The sequence below is a fragment of the Crotalus tigris genome, unplaced genomic scaffold, assembly GCF_016545835.1.
Source record: "Crotalus tigris isolate CLP2741 ecotype Arizona unplaced genomic scaffold, ASM1654583v1 scf7180000024379.1109085, whole genome shotgun sequence".
NCBI lineage: Eukaryota > Metazoa > Chordata > Lepidosauria > Squamata > Viperidae > Crotalus > Crotalus tigris.
This window is the reverse complement of record NW_024100549.1, coordinates 400,757-426,940: the sequence shown is the minus strand read 5'-3', so window position 1 is coordinate 426,940 and position 26,184 is coordinate 400,757. Positions and strand designations below refer to the sequence as shown.

The following is a 26,184-nucleotide window of genomic DNA, read 5'->3' as shown; positions in this document are numbered from 1 at the left end:
CCGGCGGCCGCCCCCTCCTCCTGCTGCAGGCGGCCCCTCCCCGGCAGCCGCCTCCGCGCAAAATGGCGGCCGGAGCCGGGCCCGTTGGAAGCGGCGGGGGCTGCGGCAGCCTCTCCTCCAACGCCTCGGCGCCGTCGCCCCCTCAGGCCGGCAACGGGCCGCCCCCGCCACCCTCGCCGCTCCCCGCTTCGCCTGCGGCGGCGGCGCCGCCCTCGTGCTGCTCTAACAGCGGCGACGGGCCTCTACTGCTGCTCTCGCCGCCTCAGGCAGCGCTGCCGTCCCCGCCTCTCGCCGTTGCTTCGCCTCAGGCCTCCTCCTCCTCCGGGCCTACGCACAACCACGGAGCAGGAGGAAGAAGCAGCAACCCGCTGCCGGTGGCGGCCAGCGGGGCTCCAGCGGCGGCGGCTGCTTCGCCCTCGGGCCCAGCTTTCTCTTCGTCTTCGCCGCTGCTGCCCGGGCCACGGGAGCCGGCCTACAACTGGCAGGCGACGAAGCCGACGGTGCAGGAACGCTTCGCCTTCCTGTTCAACAACGAGGTGCTCAGCGACGTCCACTTCTTGGTGGGCAAAGGCCGCGCCGGCGCCCAGCGCATCCCCGCCCACAGGTCTGAGAAGGGGGCTTTGGGCGGAGGGGGGGCTCTATTCCTGATGAAGGGGGGTCTTTGGGGGGGGGCTTGGCGGAGGAGAAATGGGGGAGTCGGGTCTCTTTCCTTGGGGAGGGTGCTTGGGAATTGGGAAGGGAGGAGGAATGGGGTGGAGAGCCCTCCCCATCTCAAGGAGGAGAAAGATAAAGATGGAGGTCCTGTCCTTGGAGGGTAGCTATCAATAGGGCTGTATGCAGTATGTGGGGAAGGGAGAGATCCCTAGAGGCCCTGGAGGTATTTGGGGGGTGTCAGTCTTTAGAGGTGAAATTTAGACCATTCCTAGAATGGAAAGGGGCCATTGAGATCATGGAGTCCACCCTCCTGCTCAGTGCAAACAAATGGCAAGTTAAAGCATCCCCAAGGGATGGCTGGTTTGCTCCTGCTTGAGGCTTCCAGCAAAAGCCAGTTCCCCCCTCTTGTCCTACAACCAACGTTATGCTGGAGGAAGGAACAGGGTGGCAGATTTGGGATGAAGAGTAAGGGGCTTGGAGAGACTGGAATGAATGAGATAGGATGGGTGGGGTTGAAGAGGGGTCTGGCATTGGGGTGGGGAAAGATGGGAAAACCAGAAGGCATTAGGTAGAGTTTATTGTGGGCAAATAGCTTTGAAAAGGCTGTTTTCTGTTTTGTAGCGTGTTGGTGTGATTAGGCTGAGGGCGTGAGGATTATGCACAATAGGGTGCAGGAGTTCAGAAGTCAGGCAAAGCACAGTTAAATTTGGCCTGGCTTTCACAAATAAAAGTCTGCATTCTCAAATGCAGACTTCAGATACACTGTGGGGTTGCTGATTTTTCTGTGCAATATCACAACTGAACTGAAGAGGCTATGGAACATTTTTTGCTTAATGCACCCATGGGCAAGACTTAAAATAATATGTTAGCTAGAAGGGATATTTCAGTTGGAAATTCGAGGGAGGACTTGGTCCACAACAAGTCCAAGGGACTAGCTATATCTGGCCTGTTCATTTGCAGCAGTGATCAAGCACTAGGATAGCTGGTGCCAGTCTGTGCTGGGTTTGTTTGAGGTTGATTCACTGCTGGTGGTGTTGTGGTTTGATTGTGTTGTTTGATTTCTACAGAACTATTCAATAAAATGTACCAGATTTAAAATTAGGAAATGATTTATTAACACATGGTATGTCTGTGAAATCTTATAATAATGTAAATTAATTTCAATAAGTTTGCAGCATCACACATTTCCTCAACATGTACGCACATTAACGAGTTCCTACAACACTGAAATGATATCTGTTTGCTGCTACTAAATAGAGCCTTTGTACTACTTAAGAATGGAATTCAAAATCCTGACTAGGAGTGCAGTGCATCTCATGACACTTTTGCACAACAGAGCTGATGCTTGCTAAGAGTAAGGGGTGCAATTGTAAAATGAAAGGTTTCTTTTTAAAACTCTTTTTATGCATGTTAAGACACCAAACATAACATTTTTCTTGAAGCTAAATTGCACAGAGATTTACAGAATAAAAGACTAATACTTACATGACAGTGTAATATTTTTCCAGAATATGTAAAGTTTTAAAACCAGTGCTGTTGGCTTGGGCTAGATACTTATTCTTGCATCATGAGGCCAATAATGTGTTTGTCTCTCATACTTTGTTCTTGATTTTTTTCCTATAGCAGAACAGTTTTTGTTAAAAGGCCCTGAATTTGGTGTTAAGAACTAACAAGAGTAAAACTTAACACAGCTGTAAAACATTTATTGACAGAAGTTAAAAAGTTTTTGAACTGTCCCCTCCCCCCTCCTTTTAACAACCTCCTTATCTGGAGTTAGAGAAACCCTTAATCCATTTATAAAATACAATGTTTCCTTAAAGGCAATAGATCATTAACAGGCAGGAAACAGAATTTAGCACCTCAGCCTAGCCAGGAAGATCTCTGTTGATATAAAGAAGGTAGCAAACAGAATGTTTCTCCTCTAATCGTAAAAGCTATATTTCATGCTTGAATAAGAACATATTTCACTCACACCAAAGGCTAAAAAATGTATATAAATCTTGCTGATATGCCAGTCCGTTATCAGCTGTCCCAGAAACAAGCTTACTTTGTACTGTTTCTGACCAAATAAAATAGAGAAACTTCTTCCCATGCAGTTTCTTTTTGCGTTGTCTTTCCTCAGAGAAAGGAACCCAGGGAGATTCTCACAGCGTATATACACTTAAGACTACTTCAAGCCACTTTATTTAGAAATTGTGTAATATAACCACAACTGTTAAAAGTATCCACTTTTATTTCAGCCTGTATGACCTACGTGCTGGAATCTGGATGAATTTTCAGCATCATTCTCAGTAGTCTAATTTATGTAACTCTTAATTCTGGGGGATGAAATGTGGTATTATGGAATAAAAATAGATGAAAGATTGAGAATGGAATCCAGTCAAGTGAGGTTTTTCTTGTTTGTGTTTTCATATGTCAGGTTTGTGCTGGCTGTGGGCAGCGCCGTCTTTGATGCAATGTTCAATGGCGGGATGGCTACAACCTCCACGGAGATAGAATTACCCGATGTAGAGCCTGCTGCTTTCTTAGCTTTGCTGAAGTAAGCCTGCTTTTACGCAAGTAAAATGATTCCCACCCCACCCCAGTGGCAACCTGTCTGCAATAGGGCTGATGCAGTGCAATCCTGGGGATCATTTTTATTTTAAATACATATTTTAAAAGGGCTGTAGCTCAGGGGTCCCCAGCCCCTGGTCTGTAGACTGGCACTGGTCCATGGCATGCCAGCAACTGGGCCGTGAAAACAAGTGAAGCCCCATCAGTGGGATGCAGGCTGCACGCAAAAACACGCCTCCTCCAGTCCACGGAAAAACAACTCTCCACGGAATTGGTCCCTGGTGCCCGAAAGGTTGGGGGCCACTGCTCTAACTTATAGTTTTTTAGGAAGACATGCTGTGTCCTAGAAGGCGATCTTGTATTTTTAGAACTTTTAAAACTGGTTTCTTCCCTCCCTCCCCCCTCCAGCCCCCATATTTATGCTTCTCTTTCTGATTTTTCACACGCACCCTTTTTTTAGCCTGGATCAGATTAATTTTTTTTTCTTGCATGCTTTTAAAATACATGTCTACGAAGCAGTGTATTTAAAGATTGCCCCTTCTGCTTTTTTTTTTTTTTTCTACTCCTACTTCCAGGCCCAATATCATGTTTTTTACCCTCAAAACTTAGCAGTAGAACATCTGTTTCTCTTTGTCAAGCTGGGGCTCTTGTAAGTGTAGTTTCCATTCATGTATAGTTTATAAGCCCTTAGGAGATAGCAGTAAAGATATGGGAAAGAAAGCTGGTGAGTCACAATACCAAAATTGTACTATTATGATCAGCCTGGTATTGCAATTTAATTAACTACTATAGATATACCTGGATCTGATCATCCCATGTGTCCTGTCAGAAAGGCAGACAATATACTGCATATTGAATTAAGTATTAAAAACCCCAAAGACTCTACATAAATATAGACATTTTATAATAAATGCAGGTTTGCCAGAATAATGTTTGGAGAGATGGATTAGGATATCTCAACTGCAAAAGTCACTGACTGACTTGATTTTAAAATCTGCAAATCAAAGTCAGAAGTATAGTAAATAAAAATATGTACCCCATATGCCAGTGTGCTGCCCAGTACAGCATAATCTGTCTAAAGCAGTGGTTCTCAACCTTTCTAATGTCGCGACCCCATAATATAGTTCCCCATGTTGTGGTGACCCCCAACCACTTATACATCACCGGGTGCCAGGGGCGTGGCCAAAGAAAAGGGGGAAAAAATGGCGGACAGCCTTGTTTGGCGACCCCCGTGAAATGGTCGTTCGACCCCAAATGGGGTCCCGACCCACAGGTTGAGAACCACTGGTCTAAAGAGTTTCAATTTTAAAAAGAGGATCCTAGTCCCCATGGATTTATAGGTGAGATGAATAGTTAAAAAAAAATCCTGTTATTGAATTGGTACACAATGGGAATTCGCCTCTTAATTAGACAATAGAAGGACCTTCTGAATAACACCTAATCTGACATTTCTGATGTATTGTCTCCAATAAATAATGTTGCTTTGATTGCAATAATATTTTTTCTCCCCCCTTCCCCATTTTCCCTCTTAGATTTCTTTATTCAGATGAAGTTCAGATTGGGCCAGAGACAGTGATGACGACTCTTTACACTGCAAAAAAATATGCAGTCCCTGCCCTCGAGGCTCACTGTGTGGAGTTTCTGAAGAAAAATCTCAGAGCAGACAATGCTTTCATGCTTTTAACCCAGGTATATTTGAAATTCTTTCCCTATGGACTCACCACTTCCGCTGAAAAGTTCCTGGCATGAGATAAGGAAAGTGCTGACACTGACTGACAGGTAGTCCTCAACGTATGACCATTTTTAAAACAACCTTTTGAAGTTATATCACCGAAAAAAGCGACAGCCAGTCCTTGCACTTCTTAGTGCCACTGTATCCCCATGATCACATAATCAAAATCTGAGCACCTGCCAACTGGCATATGGTTATGAATTTGCAGCATCCCGGGATGGTGTGATAGCCATTTGTGACTTTCTTGGGACTACTGAGCAACCAAGTCAGTGGGGAAGCCAGATTCATTTAATGACCGTGTGATTTGCTTAATAACAACAGCAAAAAGATTGCAAAATTGGGCGTGATTCATTTAACAATTGCATCATTAAATGACAGAAGTTCCAGATCTAATTGGGGTCATAAGTTGACGATTACTTTTAATTGCCCACCTTCACTTATCAAGTCTCTGCAAAGCTGAGATGGATCCTTTATGACCTTCCATAGTACACCCTAGTGACTTTCCTGGCTTATGTTAAAAACTGGATAGAAAACAAACAGAACTGGTCTTATTGCTCAATGGAGTACACGTGGAGCCACAGTGTGTATTCAAGTGAATACACACTGGTGTTGTTTACAAACCATGGAATGCAGTCCAGGCAGAATTAAAATTGAGCCTAGGGAGGGGCCTATTCTGTGTCTTATTTGGTTTTCTAGATTGATTCCTATGATTTTAACATTTAAATATTGATTTATGTGTTTGTTTTTATGATTTTTTTCTCCTTTGATTTGTTGCACACGGTCTTGGTAACATTTGTCATCCTAAGGTATATAGATGGCTGAAATAATATTTGCAAATCACAGCAAATATATTTGAAAACTACAGACAAAATGGTGAAGTTCTTAAGGAAATTGTAGCTCGCCTGGCTTGGATGCCATGACAACACCAGATCCAATGTAACCCAATACCAAATGCATAAACTATGAGGCATAGTCATCACTTCATCTGTAGATATTTATTTGTATGACATTTTTATTCCATCCTTCTGTGCCTACAGCATTTATAGCTAGGAAATCTTCACCCTCCTACAAAGTAGGGAATGGACTGGGGTAAAAAGTCCTGAAGTTAACATGCTCCTTCATTTACTGATTGTTGGCTGGTTCTTAGGCAAGACTCTTCGATGAGCCCCAGTTGGCCAGCCTTTGCCTGGAAAACATAGATAAAAATACTTCAGATGCTATCAATGCAGAAGGCTTCACGGATATTGACCTGGGTAAGCTTTTCTCAGAACTAAAAGATATTCCAATAATTTGTGCTGGTTTTCTTTTGCCTGGGTGCTTCTTCTGTACCCTGAGGTGACAAAATTGACAGAGGTGTCCTTCTATGTCAGTGGTGGTGAACCTATGGCACGGGTGCCAGAGGCAGCACTCAGAGCCCTCTCTGTGGGCGCGTACACCGTCGCCCCAGTCTTAGACCTTCAGCTGGGTTTTATAAAACCTTTTTGCTTTAGGCCTCTGCCGCCATGTGCAAAAAAAAAAGTTCAATCAGTCAATTTCAACTTCACGTGGGAAAAAAAAGGTCTTGCAAAGTTGGAATTGATTGAACTTTTTAGTTCCACCCAGTCTGCTATTACCACCGCAGCCATGCCCACCCAATGGGCCACACCCACCCAATGGGTCACACCCACCCGGCACCCGACGATGCATAAGTGGGTTTTGGGCTGCAGTTTGGGCACTCGGTCTCTAAAAGGTTCACCATCACTGTTCTATGTGTTTCTCAAGGTATACCTAGCTGTAAGATAAGCAGTTTAAATCGGGTCTGTTAAAACCTCAATTTAGGCTTTTGTCCCTGCCACTGGCAAGTAAAATTAGAATAGATGCAAAATTGTTAACCTGTTTAGTTTGTCTTATTTATACAGGTTGCAAATATCAGTTGTATCTCTAGTGCAGTTTATTTCTTTAAATCACGTTTATTCTGCTCTTCAGTTTTACAGCTCTTAGACTTGTTCACAGTTATCTGTACAATTACAAGAAAGAGAGAGCTCTTTTCCACAAGCTTTAAAGCTTGATTCAAGAAGTGAGAGGGACAGATAGACAAAAGGTGGAAGAAGAAAATAAGGACATTCAGGTCCCAATCCTTAAAGTTGTTATATCCAAGTGATAAGCTTGAATGTTTACAATTTAGGTGCAGCCTCCTGTTTCAATCTCAGGAAAGAAAGAAAGTTTTTCTGCTGTGGGTTTTATGCAGAGTCTTTTTTAAAATAGAATAGAATACTTTATTGGCCAAACATGATTAGACACCTAAGGAATTTGTCTCTGGTGCATAAGCTCCCAGTGTACATGCAAAACAACAAAGTAATAACAATCACAAAGGATAATAATCATAATAAAGCTGTGGAGTTCAGCAGAACCTTCCCTTGGATGAAACCTAAGAGATTCTGAGTAGAGATACAACATCAATCTGTGAAACAGAGACAAATATTATCCCTTTTCATGACTGAATATTTTTCCACACTTCATAGCTTAAGAAAAAATGCTATCCATGGAAAATTGACCTGTCTAGAAAAGTTCTGTTTAGCCTGACTTGTGAAACATAAGTTTCTTTGTAGAGAGATTTTTAAAAAAAATTCTGTGTAGTGGGGCATATAATCACATGAGTCCTTTTGAGCAGCATTTGTACATTGATCAAGTCAGTCTCAACATCCCTCCCCCTGCTTTTGCGTCAAGTGACGGACAAAGAGGGCATTTGGTCCTAGCTGTTCATGATGTTACAAAATGCATTGTCTTGCTAATTTTGCTATGTGAAAAGTTGCCTGCAAAAAAAAGCTAGATTTCTGACGTTGCATTCTCCCAAGCTCTGTAGGAACAACAGGGAGCAAGCAGCTTCTGGAAGGAAGATAACAGTTGCAGCAACTTGCTATCCTTGTCTCTGTGTAATTGATGTGAATTGCCTCCTTCCCCCTCTTGCCAGTTTGTCGTCTGGACAGTTGATTTGCAAATAGTTGGAAGGATTCTGCTTCTCTGGGTGACAGCCTCCTTCTCTAGCTTCCATCCACTAGGGGGGACATGATAGCAGTGTTCCAATATTTAAGGGACTGCCACAAAGAAGGAGGGGTCAGCCCTGTTCTCCAAAGCACCTGAAGGCAGAACAAAGAAGCAATGGATGGAAACCAATCAAGGAGAGAACCAACCTAAAACTAAGGAGAAACTTCCTGATACTGAGAACCATTAATAAGTGGAACAACTTCACAAACAAATGGGTCCTTCAATCTCTTCTTAAAAACCTCCAGTGATGAAGCACCCAACAACTTCACAGAAGTTATGGGTGCTCCATTACTGGAGATTTTTAAGAAGAGATTGAACGACCACTTGTCTGAAATGGTATAGGTTTTCCTGCTGGATGGAGCAAGGGGTTGGAGTAGAAGACCTCCAAAGTCCCTTTCAACTCTGTTATTCTGTTATCTTCGAATTGCCTTGGATTCTGCTTGTGATTTTCTTCCAGGCTTCCACTGGCCAATGTGCTGCGCTCTATCCTGGCTCTCCTGTAGGTGTGTTCTTCTAGAACAGTGGTTCTCAACCTGTGGGTCGGGACCCCATTTGGGGTCGAACGACCATTTCACGGGGGTCGTCAAACAACGCAGTCCGCCATTCCCCCCCCCTTTTCCTTAGCTGTGCTACTCCCTTTTATTCTATTGGCTTTTGAAAGCCAATAGAATAGACTCTCTTGAATAGAGTCTAATTCTATTGGCTTTCAAAAGCCAATAGGAATTGTCCAGGCTGTCTCTGCCCTGCTGAGCCCTCCAAAAGTCCCATTCTGCAAACGGTGCTGCACCAGTTGAGTAGTCCTCGACTTACGACCGGTTGAGTAGTCCTCGACTTACGACCGGTTGGGGGGTCGCGGCATTAAAAAGGTTGAGAACCACTGCTCTAGAAGGTGCACTAAGCTCAAGTGAGGTCTGGCAGGACTGATTCTCCAGAGTTCTCCATAAAATGGAGGTTTAGAGCACTTCCTGAACTGGTAGTTCAGTCTATTAAGTTCTTGAAGTGAGGAGATTTTCAATACTGGCTGATTTCAATAGAGAGTGAAAGCATCCCCATCCCCCCCCCCAATGTTTATCCTTATCCCAAAATAGCTATGAGTGATGAATCTTGCTGGTAGTGACACTCTCTCTGTCTGATAGATACCTTGGTCGCGGTTTTGGAGCGAGACAGCCTCGGCATCCGGGAAGTGCGCCTCTTCAACGCAGTGGTCAGGTGGGCAGAGGCTGAGTGCCAGCGACAACAGTGGCAGCTGATACCAGAGAACAAGCGGAAAGCTTTGGGCAAAGCTCTCTCCCTCATTCGCTTCCCCTTGATGACAATCGAGGAATTTGCTGCAGGTATTTGGGGGACCATTTCTCAGAAGCGGGGGGGCTTAACGCTGCAAAGATCCAGTAGTTTTGAACAGCTTTGTGCTAGTATGGATATTTATGTATTCGAAAATATTTCTGCGTCATTTTGATTTTGATTCCCTGACCTATTATTTTACGGACCCCCAAAATAATAATAATGGCAGTTTAGATTACAGGGCAGTCTGTCTGTCCTGATTAACACCACCAGATATTCCTATTTGCTTCTAATAGGGCCTGTTTGCATTTTGCACTAGACCAGTGGTTCTCAATCTGTGGGTTGGGACCCCATTTGGGGTCGAACAACCATTTCACGGGGGTCGCCAAACAAGGCTGTCCGCCATTTTCCCCCCTTTTCTTTGGCCACGCCCCTGGCACCCGGTGATGTATAAGTGGTTGGGGGGTCACCACAACATGGGGAACTGTATTATGGGGTCACAGCATTAGAAAGGTTGAGAACCACTGCACTAGACCACGGGTCGGCAACCCACAGCTCTAGTCTAGAGCCTCCCAGCCTCCTTCGCCATTTGCAGAGACCGAGACTGAGACAGAGAGAGGCACTTGTGCTTCCCCTCCCCCCCTCTCTTTCCCTCCCTCCCTCCCTCCCTCTCTCTCTCCCTCTCTCTCTCTCTCTCTCTCTCTCTCTCTCTCTCTCACACACACACACACACACACACACACACACACACACACACTGGGGGAAGAGGACTGGCAGACCAAGGGCAGGAGAGAGCCAACCCAATAAGAATGTGTGTCAGCTTGTCCGAGAAGCCAGCTTGCCAGGTGAGCAGAAGATCAGAGAGAGGGAGAGAGAGAAGGTGAGAGGGAGAGGAAAGAGAGAGGGAGAGGAAAGAGGGAGGGAGGGAGAGGGGGAGAGAGAGAGAGAAAGAGAGAGAGAACGAGAACTCGTGCACAGCACGAGTTTTGCAGCTCCCAGTGTTTTCTTTTCTGTGGGAAACGGATCCAAGTGGCTCTTAGAGTGTTTAAGGTTGCCGATCCCTGCACTAGACGGCAGGAAGCAAAGGGACAGTTGCAACCAAACTATGAATGCCTGCCTTCAAATATGCCCACGAGATGAAACCAAGTCGTACTTTTTGTCTTGCATACAATTTATATTGTGAACCCTTGCCTTCATAATTAAATCTGAACACCAACTTCCATGCATGCATCTGATGGTCTCTCATATCTGGGGCAGCCTTCAGATATTTGGATGACTCTCCTGCTCTCCCTAGCACCCTCCCGACCCGTGCTGTGCATTTGGCAACTCCCTTGCATCCTTGTGCACCCTCCCTGACCCCTATGGCACCTCTCACATAGCACCCCCCCATCCCCTCGTCTTCGCAACCTTGCACTGCTCCATGCCTCCTGTGTAGCCAGCCGCTTGCCTGCCTGTGGGACTGGGACTGACTTGCCGACTTTTCTACACACGTTGGTGGTGAGAAGGAAGTTGCTTCGGCTAACAGCTGTGAGGATTCAGTCAACAATGGCAACCGGAGCTGCAGGGATTGACATCATTAAGCAATGCAGTCAGACTTTAGGACTGCATCGCTTAGCCGTGGAAATTCCAATCCCAATTGCCTTCGTAAGTCAAGAACTATGTCAGTGGTTCTCAACCTTTTTAATGCCGCGACCCCAACCGGCCGGAAGTCGAGGACTACTCAACCGGTCGTAAGTCGAGGACTACTCAACTGGTGCAGCACCGTTTGCAGAATGGGACTTTTGGCGGGCTCAGCAGGGCAGAGACAGCCTGGACAATTCCTATTGGCTTTTGAAAGCCAATAGAATTAGACTCTATTCAAGAGAGTCTATTCTATTGGCTTTCAAAAGCCAATAGAATAAAAGGGAGTAGCACAGCTAAGGAAAAGGGGGAAAAATGGCGGACTGCGTTGTTTGGAGACCCCCGTGAAATGGTCATTCGATCCCAAATGGGGTCCCGACCCACAGATTTGAGAACCACTGGACTATGTAAACATCATCCTAAAGCAGGGGGTCTTCAAACTCGGCCCTTTTATGACTTGTGGACTTCAACTCCCAGAATTCCTCAGCCAGGCACGCGTGCCTGGCTGAGGAATTCTGGGAGTTGAAGTCCACAAGTCATAAAAGGGCCGAGTTTGAAGACCCTTGTTCTAAAGAGAGAGCTGATTTCTGGGAGGAAAATCAGGGGAAAAAAATGTATCTTAGGTGTTCCGCTTTCTCCAGGACCAGCTCAGTCGGGGATCCTCACTGACCGCGAGGTGGTTAGCCTGTTCCTTCATTTCACGGTCAACCCCAAGCCACGGGTGGAGTTCATCGACCGTCCTCGCTGCTGCCTGAGAGGGAAAGAGTGCAGCATCAACCGTTTCCAGCAGGTGGAAAGCCGCTGGGGATACAGCGGGACCAGTGACCGGATCAGGTATTCTTTCCAGCGCTGCTCTTATTGACCAAGCGCTGAAAACATCATCTTTCGTATATTTATTCATCACGCAAAAATCACAAATTCCAATGAGCCAAGTTTAAAAAAAATTAAAATGCGACAGGGACGATTGACGCGTTAGTGCACTTACGCACTTCGGAACCTCTTAAATACGGGGTGCGGTTCCCAGAAGTTAAGTTAGAATTAAAATTATGAAAGTCAGTAGCTGAGACAACTGAATCGGATAAAATATTTCCGACTTTGACAACTCGGTTACAGAAATAAAATGGTCTACAATCGAGTTTAAAACAGTGTACATTAGTTCAAAGTGGTTGTTTGCACGTTATATTAGGATTAAAACTAAAAATGTCATTTACAGCTAAAACGTTACTATGTGCCATGTTGCATGCAATACGTAAATCTGACTGCAAGTGTTGCAGTTCTAAACTCTCCAAACTTAAGAATTTCAAGCTATCACTGGGTTCCCAGGTGGGGAAGTTTTGTGGTTCATCGAATTGCCTTGGGAAATTTTGGAAGAACTTCTAATTACCCCAGTCTGGTGAAATGATTAGCAGCAGGCTGTCATCTAAAGCAGATATGGCTATCTGAACTACATTCATTAACAGAGTAGCAAGTAACAGTGCCCCTGCTGCGTGGAAGGAGCAGGGAAGGAAGGGCGGAAAGAAGCCTTGGGAAGAATTTCCATGTTTTGCTTTAGAGTGGCGTGCTCAAAAAGTAGGTGGGGCCAGGATAAGAGTGGGCACAAACCAGAAGCAAAGTAATTAAATTTAAAAAATTAATTTTGAAAAGTCTCTAGTTTGAGCAATGAAATATAATCCTGGGAATGTCATTGTGGGACCGAAGGCAGACAAATGAAGTTCAGATGATAGACCCCCAATATGGGACATGGCTAAGAAGAGGAGAAATATTGATTCATAGGTGCGACGGGTCAGGTATGCCCTCATCTGAATCACCTTGCTGTCTTCCATACAGTTAATGTCCCATCTATACCAGGGATGTCCAACCTTGGCAACCTTAAGACTTGTAGACTTCAACTCCCAGAATTCCCAATCTGGATGGGGAATTCTGGGAGTTGACGTTTAAAGTTGCCAAGGTTGGACACCCCTTTTCTATATTATACTTTGTGTGAGAGTTTAAACTGGGACACGTTGATCTTTACTCCGGTAACAATAAATGGATCAATAATACCAGCAGATCACATAGTCTACTGTCTGCCTTGCAGCCTGAAATTGAGGCTAATTAGTTTATTCATCTTCATATACTGTAGCAAAAGAAAGCCTTCCTTTAGGTCCTTCTGGGAACAAAACAAACGGTAATCGGATGCATAAAATAACAAGCATCTGGCACCACTTCAAAGATTTGTTCCCTTTTTAGTTTCCATCCCATTAATTTTTATTTGAAACGATGGTATGCAGATCAGGATTGGGGGCTATTGCTGACTTGCTAGGTTACTTTCAAATCTCAGGATTTGGAAGTTTTGGGTATTCAAAATAAGAGAGCTGTCTCCCAGAGGACAGAGAAGAAAGAAGGGAGAAACTTTATAGTAGGAGTAGCCTCTTTTCTTTCACATTGATTTGGTTTATTTTTTATTTGTTTGTGTGAACTCTGTAGGTTCTCTGTCAACAAGCGGATATTTATAGTTGGATTTGGGTTGTATGGCTCGATCCACGGCCCCACAGATTACCAAGTAAATATACAGGTAGATAACTTTCTGGATTTGATTTGCATGAATGGGCTGTGAAGCAACACGAGTGAATGTACAGGTACATCACTTCTTCTAGATCAGTGATGGCAAACCTTTTGGGCTCCCCATGTCAAAAAAATTGCTGACTCAGGAATTCCGGGAGTTGAAGTCATCAGTCATAAAAGAGCCGAGGTTGCCTACCCCTGGTATAGGGCTTCCTGAGCAAGAGCTTAGTCTAGAACAGGGGTCCCCAGCCCCCAGTCCATGGACTGGTACCGGGCCGCAGCAAAATGTTGGGGACCTCTGGTCTAGAAGACCTCCAAGGTCCCTTCCAGTTCTGTTAATCTGTATGTGACCCCCAGGAAAAGCACACCCATTTTCATGCGGCCTTCCCAGCCTCTGAAAATCATGCAAGAATGGGGCATGCTTTTGAAAATAGTTGTGAATGGGTGTTGGTGAACGTTGGTATGCCGTCCAAAATGTTGTGGTGTGTCAACTTTGACCCAGGTGTCATAGGTTCACCATCACTGTCCCAGACCTTGTTATCAGAAAGGAACATTGCTGTTGTTTCTATAAACAAAGTTATGACTTCTTCCATTCACGTATATTAGAAATTTAAAAAACTATATGTTCCCCCCCAAAATATCATGATTACATTTTCCATATCCCGTCTCTTTTCCTTCCACCTTTTCAGATAATTCACACAGACAGTAACACCGTCCTGGGCCAAAACGACACTGGATTTAGCTGCGATGGATCCTCCAATACTTTCCGGGTGATGTTTAAGGAGCCTGTGGAGATCCTGCCCACTGTCAGCTACACAGCCTGTGCAACGCTGAAGGTGCTCAGGGTCTCAAAAGAGGGAATATCCTTGAAAGAGCAACTCCGGAGCCTTTTCTGAATTTGCTTTGCTTGGTGGGGAGAAAGCAAGGAACAGCTCAGGAGGCTGGTTTTAAGATTTGCTAGTTATTTGTGCCCTGTTTGTAGTCCTGAATCTCCTTGGGTGGGCCCTTCATGATGGTGATAGGGTGGAAGCAGAGAACTTGGGTGATTGGTTATTCTTGTAAGGCACAGGTAGTCCTTGACTGACGACCATGTATTTCGTGACCATTCAAAGTTACAATGGCACTGAAAAAAGTGACTTACGACCATTTTTCACACTTAGGGCCGTGGCAGAATCCCTGTGGCCACGTGGTCAAAATTCAGATGCTTGGCAACTGGCTCCTATTTATGATGCTTACAATGTCCTGGAAGGTCACTTTTTATGATCTTCTGATAAGTCAACGGGGAGGCCAGATTCTCTTTACCATTGTATTACTAACTTACCAACTGCAATGATTCACTTAACATCTGTGACAAGAAAGGTCATACGTTGCGCCAAAGCACACGTAACTGTCTTGCTTAGCAACAAAAATGTTGGGCTCAATTGTGGTTGTAAGTCAAAGACCGCCCCCTGGGGTGGGGTATCTTGGACTCCCGAGAGGAAAGGCAGAAATGCAACCATTAAAAATAAACCACTGGCTGTGTACACTTTGGTGGGGTGCTCAGCGTTCAGGCCCGCTGACGTCCCTAGGAGTCCAGGGGGTGGTCCATGCTCCTCAGCAGGGCAGCCTCGCGACTCAAGGAATGGCCTTCTCACAACTTTGTTTTTCAATGGTTCGTAATACAGGGACCCGACTCTCACTATGGAACCAAAGGATTGCGGAAGGTGGTCCACGAGTCACCAACCACAGGGACAAAGACCTGTTTTACTTTCTGTTACGCTGCCGGCAACAACAACGGCACCTCGGTGGAAGATGGACAGATCCCAGAGATCATCTTCTACACATAGCAGGTGCTGCTGGAAATTGGCTGTTGGACAGGCTTGGCGCTCCCCTCCCGCCCCCTCCCACCTGAGACCGCCAGCTTGTCCTGCCGCAGTGATCGGATGGGCTCCCGTCAGCAGACTCAGACTGGGCAAGCATTCCCAGGTTGCACGTGCTCTACATCCAGATGCATGTCGGCCTCGCTGGACTGAGGCTGGCAATCTCTTCTGTTTGTGTTTGGCAACCTGGCTGGATGATTTCCTTGCAATGAATGTAGCTGCTTTTACATCTAGTCATTCTCATGGAGGAAACTTACTCTCAACCCCCCCCCACCAAAGAGATTTCCCCCCCCTCCCCACATTTTTGGCAGGCAGGAGGCTAGCATGGGTTGGGTGGCAAAGGCAGCTTAGATGGTGATATATATATCAGCGAAGTGGTAGGTCTTCGTTCACATTCCCCTTGCCCTCTCCCAGTTGTCTAGTAAGACAAATGACTTATTCTCTTTGGGGTAATTGCGTGTACACAGCCTGAAGGTGGGGGTGAGCCTCTTGCATGGCAAGCAGCATTTCAAGACAATCCTTGACTTTTGAGAGAATAGCAGAGCTAAACAAAGGCCAATCAACTGACCTTCCAGTGCAGGGTTTCTCAAACGTGGCTCTTTTAAGAGGTTTGGACTTCAGCTTCCAGAATTCCCCAGCCAGCTGTTCCTGTGCATGTTTGCTGGCATTCAAGGAAAGTAAAGTGTGAATTTACTGACCTGATGTGGCCCGATATGTCAGAATGGGACCCCAATCATATCCAGATGATAAAGGCAACCCTGCTTGGTGAGGAAGATGCAGATTTATTGGGAGGCTACTATATTTGGAGGGTGATATTGGGAAAGGCTGCCTTAAGATTACTTTAGACAACTTTTCCTACTTGCGTGAGGTTGCTGAAGAGTCAGCAGCAGATTGTGGCTCTTCATTTTTGCCAAGAGGCAGTTTGCAACCATGTGTACTTGAGCATTGTAATTAAGAGAAGCATCTAAATTTCTGGCCTTTCGTCCTTCGGAAAGTTTCTTCTGCTGCTAATATAGTGCAACTTAACAATGCATTTTGATTCTTGTTACCCTAGTGACAGGCTGGTGCTGTGGTTAGTTTGTGTTTGTATGCGTGTGTGTATTTCCCCTTAAACAGGGAGAGAACGCCCTGGGTCTTAAGCCATTTTTTGCAGAAATCGAATTCAGAGAGAGAGAGATTTTAGGATTTTTTTCAGGAGGAAAAATGCCTTTTTACATTCACGAATTCTTAAGCTAAAATATGGTTCTTTTGGGATGGGCAAAAAAAGCATATTTTTTTTTACTATTGTTCAGATGCATTTAGGATGGCTCCAGGCAACATCAGCTTGTTTGGCAGAACAGCTTCCCCAGCTGTGCTTTGACTGAGCATAAGTTGGACTAGCAGTCCCTGACTAAAAGGACTCTGTGACTCTTGGCCAGGTATTTCTTTATTCACTAGCGCCTAAGTCTCAGCTGTCAGTGTGCTATGGATGCTACTTTCCTACACTTGTTACTTTGGGGAAATTGCAGTATGAAGCAATCAATTATTTGAGGTTTATTTAAATACGGGTTCCCCCCCATCCCAAAAATATGGCGGAGTGGGGTACTGGGTCAGCTTTTCATTCTGGTGGGAGGGCAAAACTAAATCCCATTGTGATGATCTACAAATTCATTTACCCACTGTGACTGTAAAATTGTTGACATCCACGATTATTTTGATCAAGAGTTTGGTGTGATTCTTTGCACCCAAACCTATATATACACGCCTTCTCCAGAGTAATAAATCAGCAAGAAAGCACTTCAATTCTCTGAGAAATAGTTCCTCATACTAAATATCTGTGCAGTTCTTCTATGATAATCAGATGTGTTTTCAAATAGGATCCCTTGACTTTATCCCGATAGCATTAAGACTGTGTTTGATGCGCCAAAGTTGAGTCCATCTTCCTCTGATTCTCACTAAAAAGAGTATTTGACCACAAAAGTATCAACTGGGACAGAATCTTTAATCAGGAAAAAAAAGTACCGTATATTCTGGCGTATAGGGCGACCTGGCATATAAGACGACCCCCGAGTTCGACGCCGAGTCGCAAGACGATCGACGCCAAGTCGCATGCCTAGAAAGTCGTCTTATATGCCGGAAACTACCGGTATTTCCGGCGTATAAGACGACGCCGAGTCACATGCCTAGAAAGTCGTCTTATACACCGGAAACTACGTTATTTCCGGCGTATAAGACAATAGACGCCAAGTCACATGCCTAGAAAGTCTTATACGCCGGAAACTACCTTATTTCCGGCATATAAGACGACTCGGCATATAAGACGACCCCCGAGTTCGGCGCCTGTTTCAACGCTCTCAAAAGTCGTCTTATACGCCGGAATATACGGTAGCTGCGTTTCCTGTTGAAACTACTTGTATGGAAATACAGATTATTCCACAGAGGTCCTTGAGCCTTATGTCACGCGAGTCTGTTTTTGATTCTCCCTTCTATATTATTAATCACTGTATAATATGTGTACATTTCTATTACAGCCAGTATGTAGACTGGAATCATTCTCCAGTTACTAGCTCCCCATCAGCAAACTACATAGTAGAGAAAATATGCACATCAGTGATTTTTATGAAGAGGCTTATTCAATATCCACATATTAGTTCATAGGGCTCTAAATTTTATAGCTTGCTTTCCTGCTAGACTGAGAGGATTCTCAGCATCCCCTTCTCCTTCACCACCCTTCATTTTTCAGAGAACTGTTTTCTCAGCAATGTGCTAATCTGTTTTTCTGTAGATGAAAAATAATCATTGAATATGTTTCTAAAAAGGCCTACTTAAACAATAGTTTAAAGATAGTTTGTAACTGATGGCAGGCTACTTTTAAGGTGGATGACCGAAAGCAGTCATCCTTTGAAATCCCTTTGGAGGGGTAGGTAGGCCTCTGATTATTGTATAAAATTGGGTGTTTATTAAAATGTCAGCAGCTGAAGGGAAAGTTCAGTTGAAGTTCTTGGAGCCTGTCGCAAATTCTAGCATTTGCAAATTAATCTGGGTGATGCCAAGAGCAAACTTCCAATAGTGTCACCAACTGCTCGTGCGATGCTCTACAATAACAATTGTATCAGAAACTGTATTATTCAGCGTTTCACCACCTCTCCTTCGTTTGTAAATAGCAAATGAATAAAGGCATCAGTTTGTCTTTAAGCATTTTTGTGTGTGTGACACGAGAGAATGGGCACCCACAGCCAGTAGTTCAAATTGCAGATTTAATATTGTTTGAATATGTTTTATGAGCAGGAGAGCCCTCTTTGAAGCCGGGGTAGGCCACCTTGGCTCTTTTATGACTCGTGGACTTCAACTCCCAGAATTCCTGAGCCAGCCATGCTGAGAGGAAAGGGAGAGGTTTCCAAGCTGAGCCATGCCGGCTCAGGAATTCTGGGAGTTGAAGTCCACGAGTCATAAAAGAGCCAAGGTTGCCTACCCCTGCCCTCGACCATCTGCAACAGTAAAGCTGTGGCAAGAGTTGTTGACAGCATCGGCATGCTAGACCAAGAATCAAGACACTGAATAGAACGGTTTCTGTTCTTGAAACTATTTTTGGATCAGCAGGTGCTGATCTACTTCTGTGAAGCTTAACCATCAGTATGTTTTGATTCCCAGATTTTCTTGACTTTGTAAGCTAGGTAGGAAATCACTTTTTAGAGGAGGCTTTATTGTAGACAGTTACTGAATTTGCCTAGTCTGAGTTCAGGATGCTCATTTTTGATAAGGAATACTGGTAAGGAGAGATGCATCCTCTGGCATATCAGCTTATGTTTGCAAGGCTCTTGCCAAAGAAGAGAAAGTGCGCTGGAGCAGAAGCAACTGGCAACGGTGTCAGATGATCCTGAAGTTTCATTTAGGAAGAAAAAGCACAAATGTGCGAACAAGCCTCCAGTTAGAAGGATGCACCAACTCCACAAGTTATGTTCTGCAATAACATGGACTTGGCCAAAATGAGATTCAGTCATACAAGCCATCATATTGCGGGATAAGATGGTTTATTTTGCTTATGTCGTGGTTCCGACAGATGAAACTCTTAAAGAACTTCTGTAGCGAGTGGAACACAGCAATTTGTTTTTTTTTGTTAAGCTGAGTTTAGGGCGAAACATTTGGGCGAGTCCAACCTGGATGTAACATAGCGTAGTTGTTTAGAGTGGGTGGGTTGTATATTTGTGGACAGTGAGTAGGAACTGAATCTTCATTTTTTGAATGCTGGAAGATTAGGGCAAAAAGAGGAGGAGGCTGCTCATCTCATGCCGAGGCTTCCATTTAAGGAAAAAAAATGGAGAACACTTTCTCAACTTCAGCACCTTTAAGATGGGTGTGGATTTCTGGGATTTGAAGTCCTCCCATCTTAAAGGGGCCAAGGTTGAAAAATGTAGTTCTAGAGACTAGACACTTTCTGCACCCTTACAGGTAATCCTTGACTTTCAGTTGCTTAGCAATCATTTGAAGTTACAATGAACCTACCTGAAGGGAGAAGGGTAATTTATGACCTGGATTTAAAATTTAGATAGTCATTCTCTCCCCTCCCGTCATGTGACCGCTCTTCAGGTGCTTGGCAACTAGCCCACATTTATGGTTGTTTGCAGCGTTCTATGGGTTCTATTAAGGAATGCCACATTTATTAAGGACCACCACAAAATAGCTCGTACAATTGGTTCAGTCATAAGATAAACCCACTTTATGACTAGGGCAGGCTCTATTATCGTCGTAACTTGAGGACTACCTATACAGAACTGATTACTTTTCCAAAATAAGTCACCGAAAATTACTTCCACTCTTTTCAAAATAAAGCATCTGTACTTTAAACCAAAACACAAGAAAACATTTTTGGAGAATTTATTTTTTTAAGGTTTTTTTAATTTTTAGTTTTTCAGGTTTTTTTTTCTCTTTTTATTATTTTTTTTAAAAAGCCCTAACTTCTATGGCTTCAAAGAAGCTTCAAGAGAAACTTATACACCATAACCTGTGTACACTTCTTTTTTTTAAAGCAGTAACTAAATTTGCAATGCCACAATCTCTCTTCTGCTTTGGAGCTACACCAGTACAAATCTCATTTCTATTCAGACTTGAAATTACTTTTTTCTTTTGTTACATAATTAAAAAATAAAACAACCACACAAATCTGTAAAATTCATTTTGATGCAAATCAGACAACGTGGGCCAAAACATACACCTGATAAGACCAGAGAGCTTGGCGGGCCACCGTCAACCCTCATTGATGTGTTTTTGTTTTCTGTCATTAGAGTTGTCCCTTAAAACTTTTGTCACATTCAAAAAGAAAAAGAAAAATAAAGAAAAAAAAAACGAATAATCCACATTGCAACTGGTAGTCCAAGCACACTCATGCACTCTTTACATAAACATCTTATTTTTAAAAAATTTCTTTTACACCTTCCTGGGATTGGAACTATATAATTTTTTTTCCAGACCAATGCTTAAGGCTGTATTCTGTTTTTCTCTTTGCATTGTTTGGGAAAGAAACTCAAACACTGCACATATCTAAGCAATCCTATTTTAATGGAAGTTGCCCAAATCAAGAATTTTCCCTAGGACCTCCTGTATCCTTGTGATTCTAGCATTGGCAGAGGCACTGCTGTTAACGTTTATAAACTAAGACAAATAAAGTGAGATCATGTTGAATTTTAGTCCCTGCTTTCCTTTTTTTTATTTATTTCAAATGGCCACAAAAACATTCATTCAAATAGGGCAAAGAAATTTATATCCATCTTGAAAAAGCACAAAAAAATTAAGTGCCAGCTTTTGCAATAAACGTTGGGTTGGGAGGATCCGCACCCACTCCATTCCCTTCAGAGTCATCTGCAGGATTGCTATCGATTATGCAACCCCGAAAGGAGGGGGTTCAAATCTTAAAACCCACATTGGGGAGGGGAGGGGAGAGGGAAGAGGTGTAAATCTAGTTCTACAAAGTGAACAACTTCAAGGCTATAAGGTGAGGAGGCAGTAACCCTCTCATTATTAGGAGGGGGTGAATGAAGTCCAATAGATATGATTTAGCACTAATGAGGTGTGTGGCGAATTTTAAAGTTGCACTCCTTTGGTCTGTAGCAGCACCCACCCACCCAAGGGTGCTCTTTAGTTTAGCAGAGACCAAAGTGTTTATCCCCCTACCCCCCCCCCCAAACTAACCCTGCCACCATTTCCCTAGCAGGCCACATCCCGACATTCCAAGTGCCGTAATTACAGCACAGGGCGAAAGACGAATAGTTTGAAGCAACGCAGGGGCAACTGTCTTATCCCTTGGTAAAAAAATATATCTAAAGAAGTAACCAAGCTGCACTGCTATTGTCACAATGCTGAAGCACCTTGGACAGGTGTAGCTTTGATGGCTGCAGACCAGCTGTTTGTTTTGACTTGGTCAACTGAAAGGGAGAAGCGTGTACGTTCAATCCAGGCGTATAGGCCGCAGTGTACCCAGGCACAACTTCTTCTAAGGCCGGGGCAGACATGTAAGCTAGTGATGGAATACAAAGGGATAAAAGCATGAAAGCCACACGCAGGCCTTATTCTAAAGCCATCTCCTTCCCTGGCAAGTTAGATTTTGGCTTGGCTTGGATGTTTTTCATAAAGAGGCCTGCAAAGCTTTTTGCTCATTTCCACACTAATAACAGTCATATCGATGGTTCTGCAGGAGCCGATTCCAAGCCATCACCGAACTGGGAAGCTGGAAATGCAGACAGCTGTTGGGTTTTTGAGAAAGAACAGACCAAAACAAGTGGATTGTCCTTGCACAACGCTTCGTCAGTGGGCCTCCTCTCTCCACCCAAATAAAAGTTTGTTGCCACCTATTTTAACGTCAAATGAAATTGGCAAGTACCCAGGTGCTGTGAGGGCCACGATATGGAACGATCTCACCTAAGTGATCCTGTCCATGTAGGTTTCACTTTGGTCATGAAAACGTCCCCTTGTTCTCTGCGGTTCTCTAACAATCGACATTGGCTTTGGGGTTATGTTTGGCAGGCTGCCGTTCCTGAGATCCAAGACTTTTGCCCTTAATTCTCTCCCACCTGGGAGTGGGTAGAACTTAATTAATTTTTTTTAAAAAAATATCTAAAATTGGATCGTTTTTTTCAAGACACAAATGCTGGTATTGCTACAAAAAAAAGTGCACTGAGAAATGAGGAAGTGTGTAAAATTATTCCCCAGCTACCCTCCCCCCCCCTGCACGATACATTTATTTTTGCCTCTCGTGTTATTTGGAGTATGGGGACAAAGCTTCCCTTAAAGGATGTCACCAAAGAGTAATTTGGCAGGGCTGGGGAAATTAAATTGAAAAAAAAAAAAAAGGGAAATCAGGCAGACATGGGGGAAGGGGGGTTTGTTGGGGGACATCCTTAAAACTCAAAGCAGAAAATAAAATAAGCAAAACCATTTGCATCACTACGATGGGAAAGGTGTAGGGTGAGGAGATGCTGCGGCACGAAGGCCGAAAACGCCATTTTTAAATTAACTTGAGACTGAAGCAAACAACAGAGAAGAAGAAATACGTGCAGGGCTGTTCTCAGAATCATCACTTTGCTTCTTCTAAAGGTAAACAAGTAGAATTGATTCCCATTTTATGTTTTGTTTTTGTTTTGTTCCAAAAGCTATTTGAAGAGCTCCAAAGAGGGGTGGAGGACAAATAAACTGACAATGGAAGGGAAGGAAAACTGCTGCATAAATATTAATGCTGTTTTTTTTCTGTCTGGACCAGGAGGAAGAGTGGGACACTTGAGCAAAGAAGTCCAACGTGGCTTTTTCTTTTTCTGCCAGTGCCCGCCCCACCCCTCCATTTCATCTCCTGGGAAGAAGGGAAAAGAAAAAAATGGATGGGGGAAGACCCCCCACATGTGCCTGCTAGGACAGTCAAAGTCACCTGTGTCCCTACCCACCAATAAAACTCAAGTGGGAGTGCAGGTGGGGGAAACAGTGCCCCCTCCTATTCCATCAAGATCCATTATCCTTAGCCAGGAAGTAAAAGGAGGGTGGGGAAAACGCAGTCCCAATAGGATCCTGGCTTTGACCAACAGGAATATTTCACTTGTGGCGCTGGATAGTTTTCCTCTTCCTCCTCTTAAAGAAACAGCAGCACCTAAGGAGAAAGGATATCTGCACTGTATTATTACTGTATATTCCAGCGTATAAGGCAACCCGGCGTATAAGACAACCCCCGACTTCGGCGCCGAGTCACATGCCTAGAAAGTCATCTTATATGCCGGAAACTACCGTTATTTCTGGCGTATAAGATGACTCAGCGTATAAGATGACCCCCGACTTCGGCGCTGATTTTAACGCTTGCGAAAGTCGTCTTATATGCGGTAAAGTATGGTATTTCAATGAAAGGAAATGACATTTTCAGTTTATAAAATGTTAAGTTGAAAATGATTATTAGATTTTTATCCCACTTTTATACTTTATAAGGCGGCGAACATACCTAGTATTCCTTCCTCCTATTTACCACACACAACTATCCTGTGAGGTGGGTTGCACTGAAGTAGAGCGAGTGGCTCAAAGTTACCCAGCTGGCTTTCATGCCTAAGCTGGCACTAGAACTCACAGTCTCCTGGTTTCTAGCTTGGTGCCTTAATCTCTAGGCTACACTGTCTCTCTGACACTCTGACTTTATAGGTTTGCAGAAACAGAAAATCAAGGTATAGAGACAGCCAGAGAAAATATATATTTTTATGGGCCTTGCCTCTATCAGATAACCCTCTATCCAGATAACCCTCAAGTCAGTAGTTCACAGACAAAAGGATTAGCTGACCAGGGAAAATTAGCCCCAAACCAGACTGGGGTCCAAGCCAACATCTTGTGGGCAAACTGAGTGGGGCAATTAACTTAGTTTGCAACCGAGCTATCAGTCATCACTCATTAAAAGACAGCCTATGACTATCATTAGATAATTGAGAAAGTGACCTTTTGACATATAACTGAGAATGTAGCTTCCTGAGCAATTTTAGGTCAAAGTTGTTCAGGTTATAGTTGATGGAAAAGCTGCTCTCTGCTGGCATACAGGAGAGATGAGGCTGGTTAGATGGAGTAGGATATTTGCTTAGTATAAGCTTCAAAACTTCACCATGTTTTCTGGTCCTGAACCTGCTACATCGGTCATATTAGAGCCATGGCGTCTAGCTGGCTGCCATAATCCCAAGGCAGTCCTGACACACCTTCCTCTCCATCATCATCTTCCATTTTACAGTGTTTAATCCAAGCTGCAAAGGCTCCCAGCAGAACTAGGCCAAGTGAACCAGTTACTCACTTTGTGTCGTCTGCCACCTCAACCTCGGCAGGTGCCGTGATGGGGGCGTTTGAGTGGCCGGCAGTGGGGTCATCTGTGTTCAATTCCCCATTGGTAGAACTCATGACCTAAAAGAGAGCAAGCAGGTGAAGGACCAAGAATACCGGGCAGGGCTTCAGGTACAGTTGGCTTAGCCTCTTTGCAGCATCACAAATAGGGGAAATGACCAGAGAGACAAAGCAGGCCTCAGACACGCAGGCCTCATGCTGCTAAGGTACACATCAAAACTTTGCTTCTTATCTTGGTCTGCTCCTGCAGAAAGCAGCCACAGGAAGGAAGGGGGGGAGGGTGTCTGCTTGCATCCAGCCAAGCTTTCAAAGCAAAGGAGGCTGACTTTCAGAAGCCATGTGACATTCCATCCAACAGAAACCTGCTTCCAAAGGAAAATAATACAGATAGTCCTCGACTTACGACTGGTTGCTTAGCGGCTGATCGAAGTTATGATGTACCTCCAAAAGCTAATTACAACCTACAGTAGTGGCCAAAATTGTATACAGTAGAAATGCCACCTTTGGTTAAGTTTCCACCAATTTTTCTTCTAATTTCTTTATAACTGTAGCCTTATTCACTTAATAATACTATTTTACATCGCTTTCTGGGCAACCAGTCAACTCTTTGCACCATTACTTTAATTTTATTACGTTTTACAAGCTCACTCAATGAAAGAACACAAAAAAAACCAACCAACTTGATAGCGATCACATCACACACTGACAAATGTCCTCCTCTCAACTTCAATACATGACTTCAATAACTGAATCCTGCCGTGATCTGATTGGCTCATTGCCAAAGCAAGACAACATCTGATTGGCTCTCTAAACACTCACGCTCATTGGCTACAACCAGATGAAAGAAAGCTACCTGATATCAACCTAAGCAAGTTGTGCTTCCTTTTTCTGGTTATTTGGCTATATCTTTTCATAGGCTACAGTACAGATAACTGAACAAACTTTGTTGCATTACATTCTTGATTAAATTATCTTTCCACTGATATATAATTTTATGGTATTACGCCAAAAAAAGTGGTGTTATTAGCCATCAAACCTCAAAAACACTTTTCCCAAAAGGTTTCCACAATTTTGGCCACTCCTGTAGTTTTGAATTTGAAGGCCAGTTTCTCCCCATGGTCATGTGACTGCATTTGGGCGCTGGGTAACTGGCCTGCATTTATGGTCGTTTGTGCGACCGTGATTTATAACATTTTTGTTGCAAACCAGCATTTACTTCCAGCTTCTGGAAAAACGTAGCCCATAAAGAACAATAAGTTTGCTTAACAACTCTGGTGTTCACTTAACAACCACTGCAAAAAGAGGGATGTGACGATCCACTCTACAGCCGTCACGACTTACAACCGTAATTGCCAGGCTACAGTCATAAGTCAAGGACTATCTCCTTGGATCCACAGTATCTGCTTATGTAAAGGAATACATTTGTGTGTGAGGTTCAGCATCTTTATCAAATGGACAGAGAGGTCCTTAATTTTTGAACAGCTGAAGTGGTATCAGGGCTAAAACTGGTTTCCTACACAATGTCATTTCATATTCAGGAGATTCAGAAATAATAGTTCTTTCCTGAACACGCTGCTCTCTTCCTCCCTGGCCCAA

At 44.0% G+C, this 26,184-nt stretch overlaps 2 protein-coding genes across 5 annotated transcripts in view; one reads left to right on the top strand and one right to left on the bottom strand.

The window, feature by feature from the left end:
- Nucleotides 1-19: 19 nt before the first annotated feature.
- Nucleotides 20-15,500, top strand: BTBD2 (BTB domain containing 2). The gene is made up of 9 exons (XM_039328467.1): nt 20-604; nt 3,074-3,193; nt 4,740-4,896; nt 6,087-6,192; nt 9,100-9,297; nt 11,506-11,698; nt 13,331-13,418; nt 14,098-14,244; nt 15,073-15,500. Exons 1-9 carry the CDS (start codon nt 63-65, stop codon nt 15,232-15,234), a joined length of 1,713 nt encoding a protein of 570 aa, XP_039184401.1. The 5' UTR covers nt 20-62; the 3' UTR covers nt 15,235-15,500.
- A 4,609-nt stretch (nt 15,501-20,109) lies between these two features.
- Nucleotides 20,110-26,184, bottom strand: part of CSNK1G2 (casein kinase 1 gamma 2) — an 87,959-nt gene continuing 81,884 nt past the window's right edge. For all 4 annotated transcript variants that reach the window (XM_039328459.1, XM_039328458.1, XM_039328461.1 and 1 more), the window contains 2 exons: nt 24,542-24,648; nt 20,110-23,374 (listed from right to left, as the gene is read on the bottom strand). In XM_039328459.1, the coding sequence (XP_039184393.1) occupies nt 23,320-23,374; nt 24,542-24,648 (162 nt within the window). In that variant the 3' untranslated portion in view covers nt 20,110-23,319. The remainder of the gene's footprint in view (nt 23,375-24,541; nt 24,649-26,184) is intronic.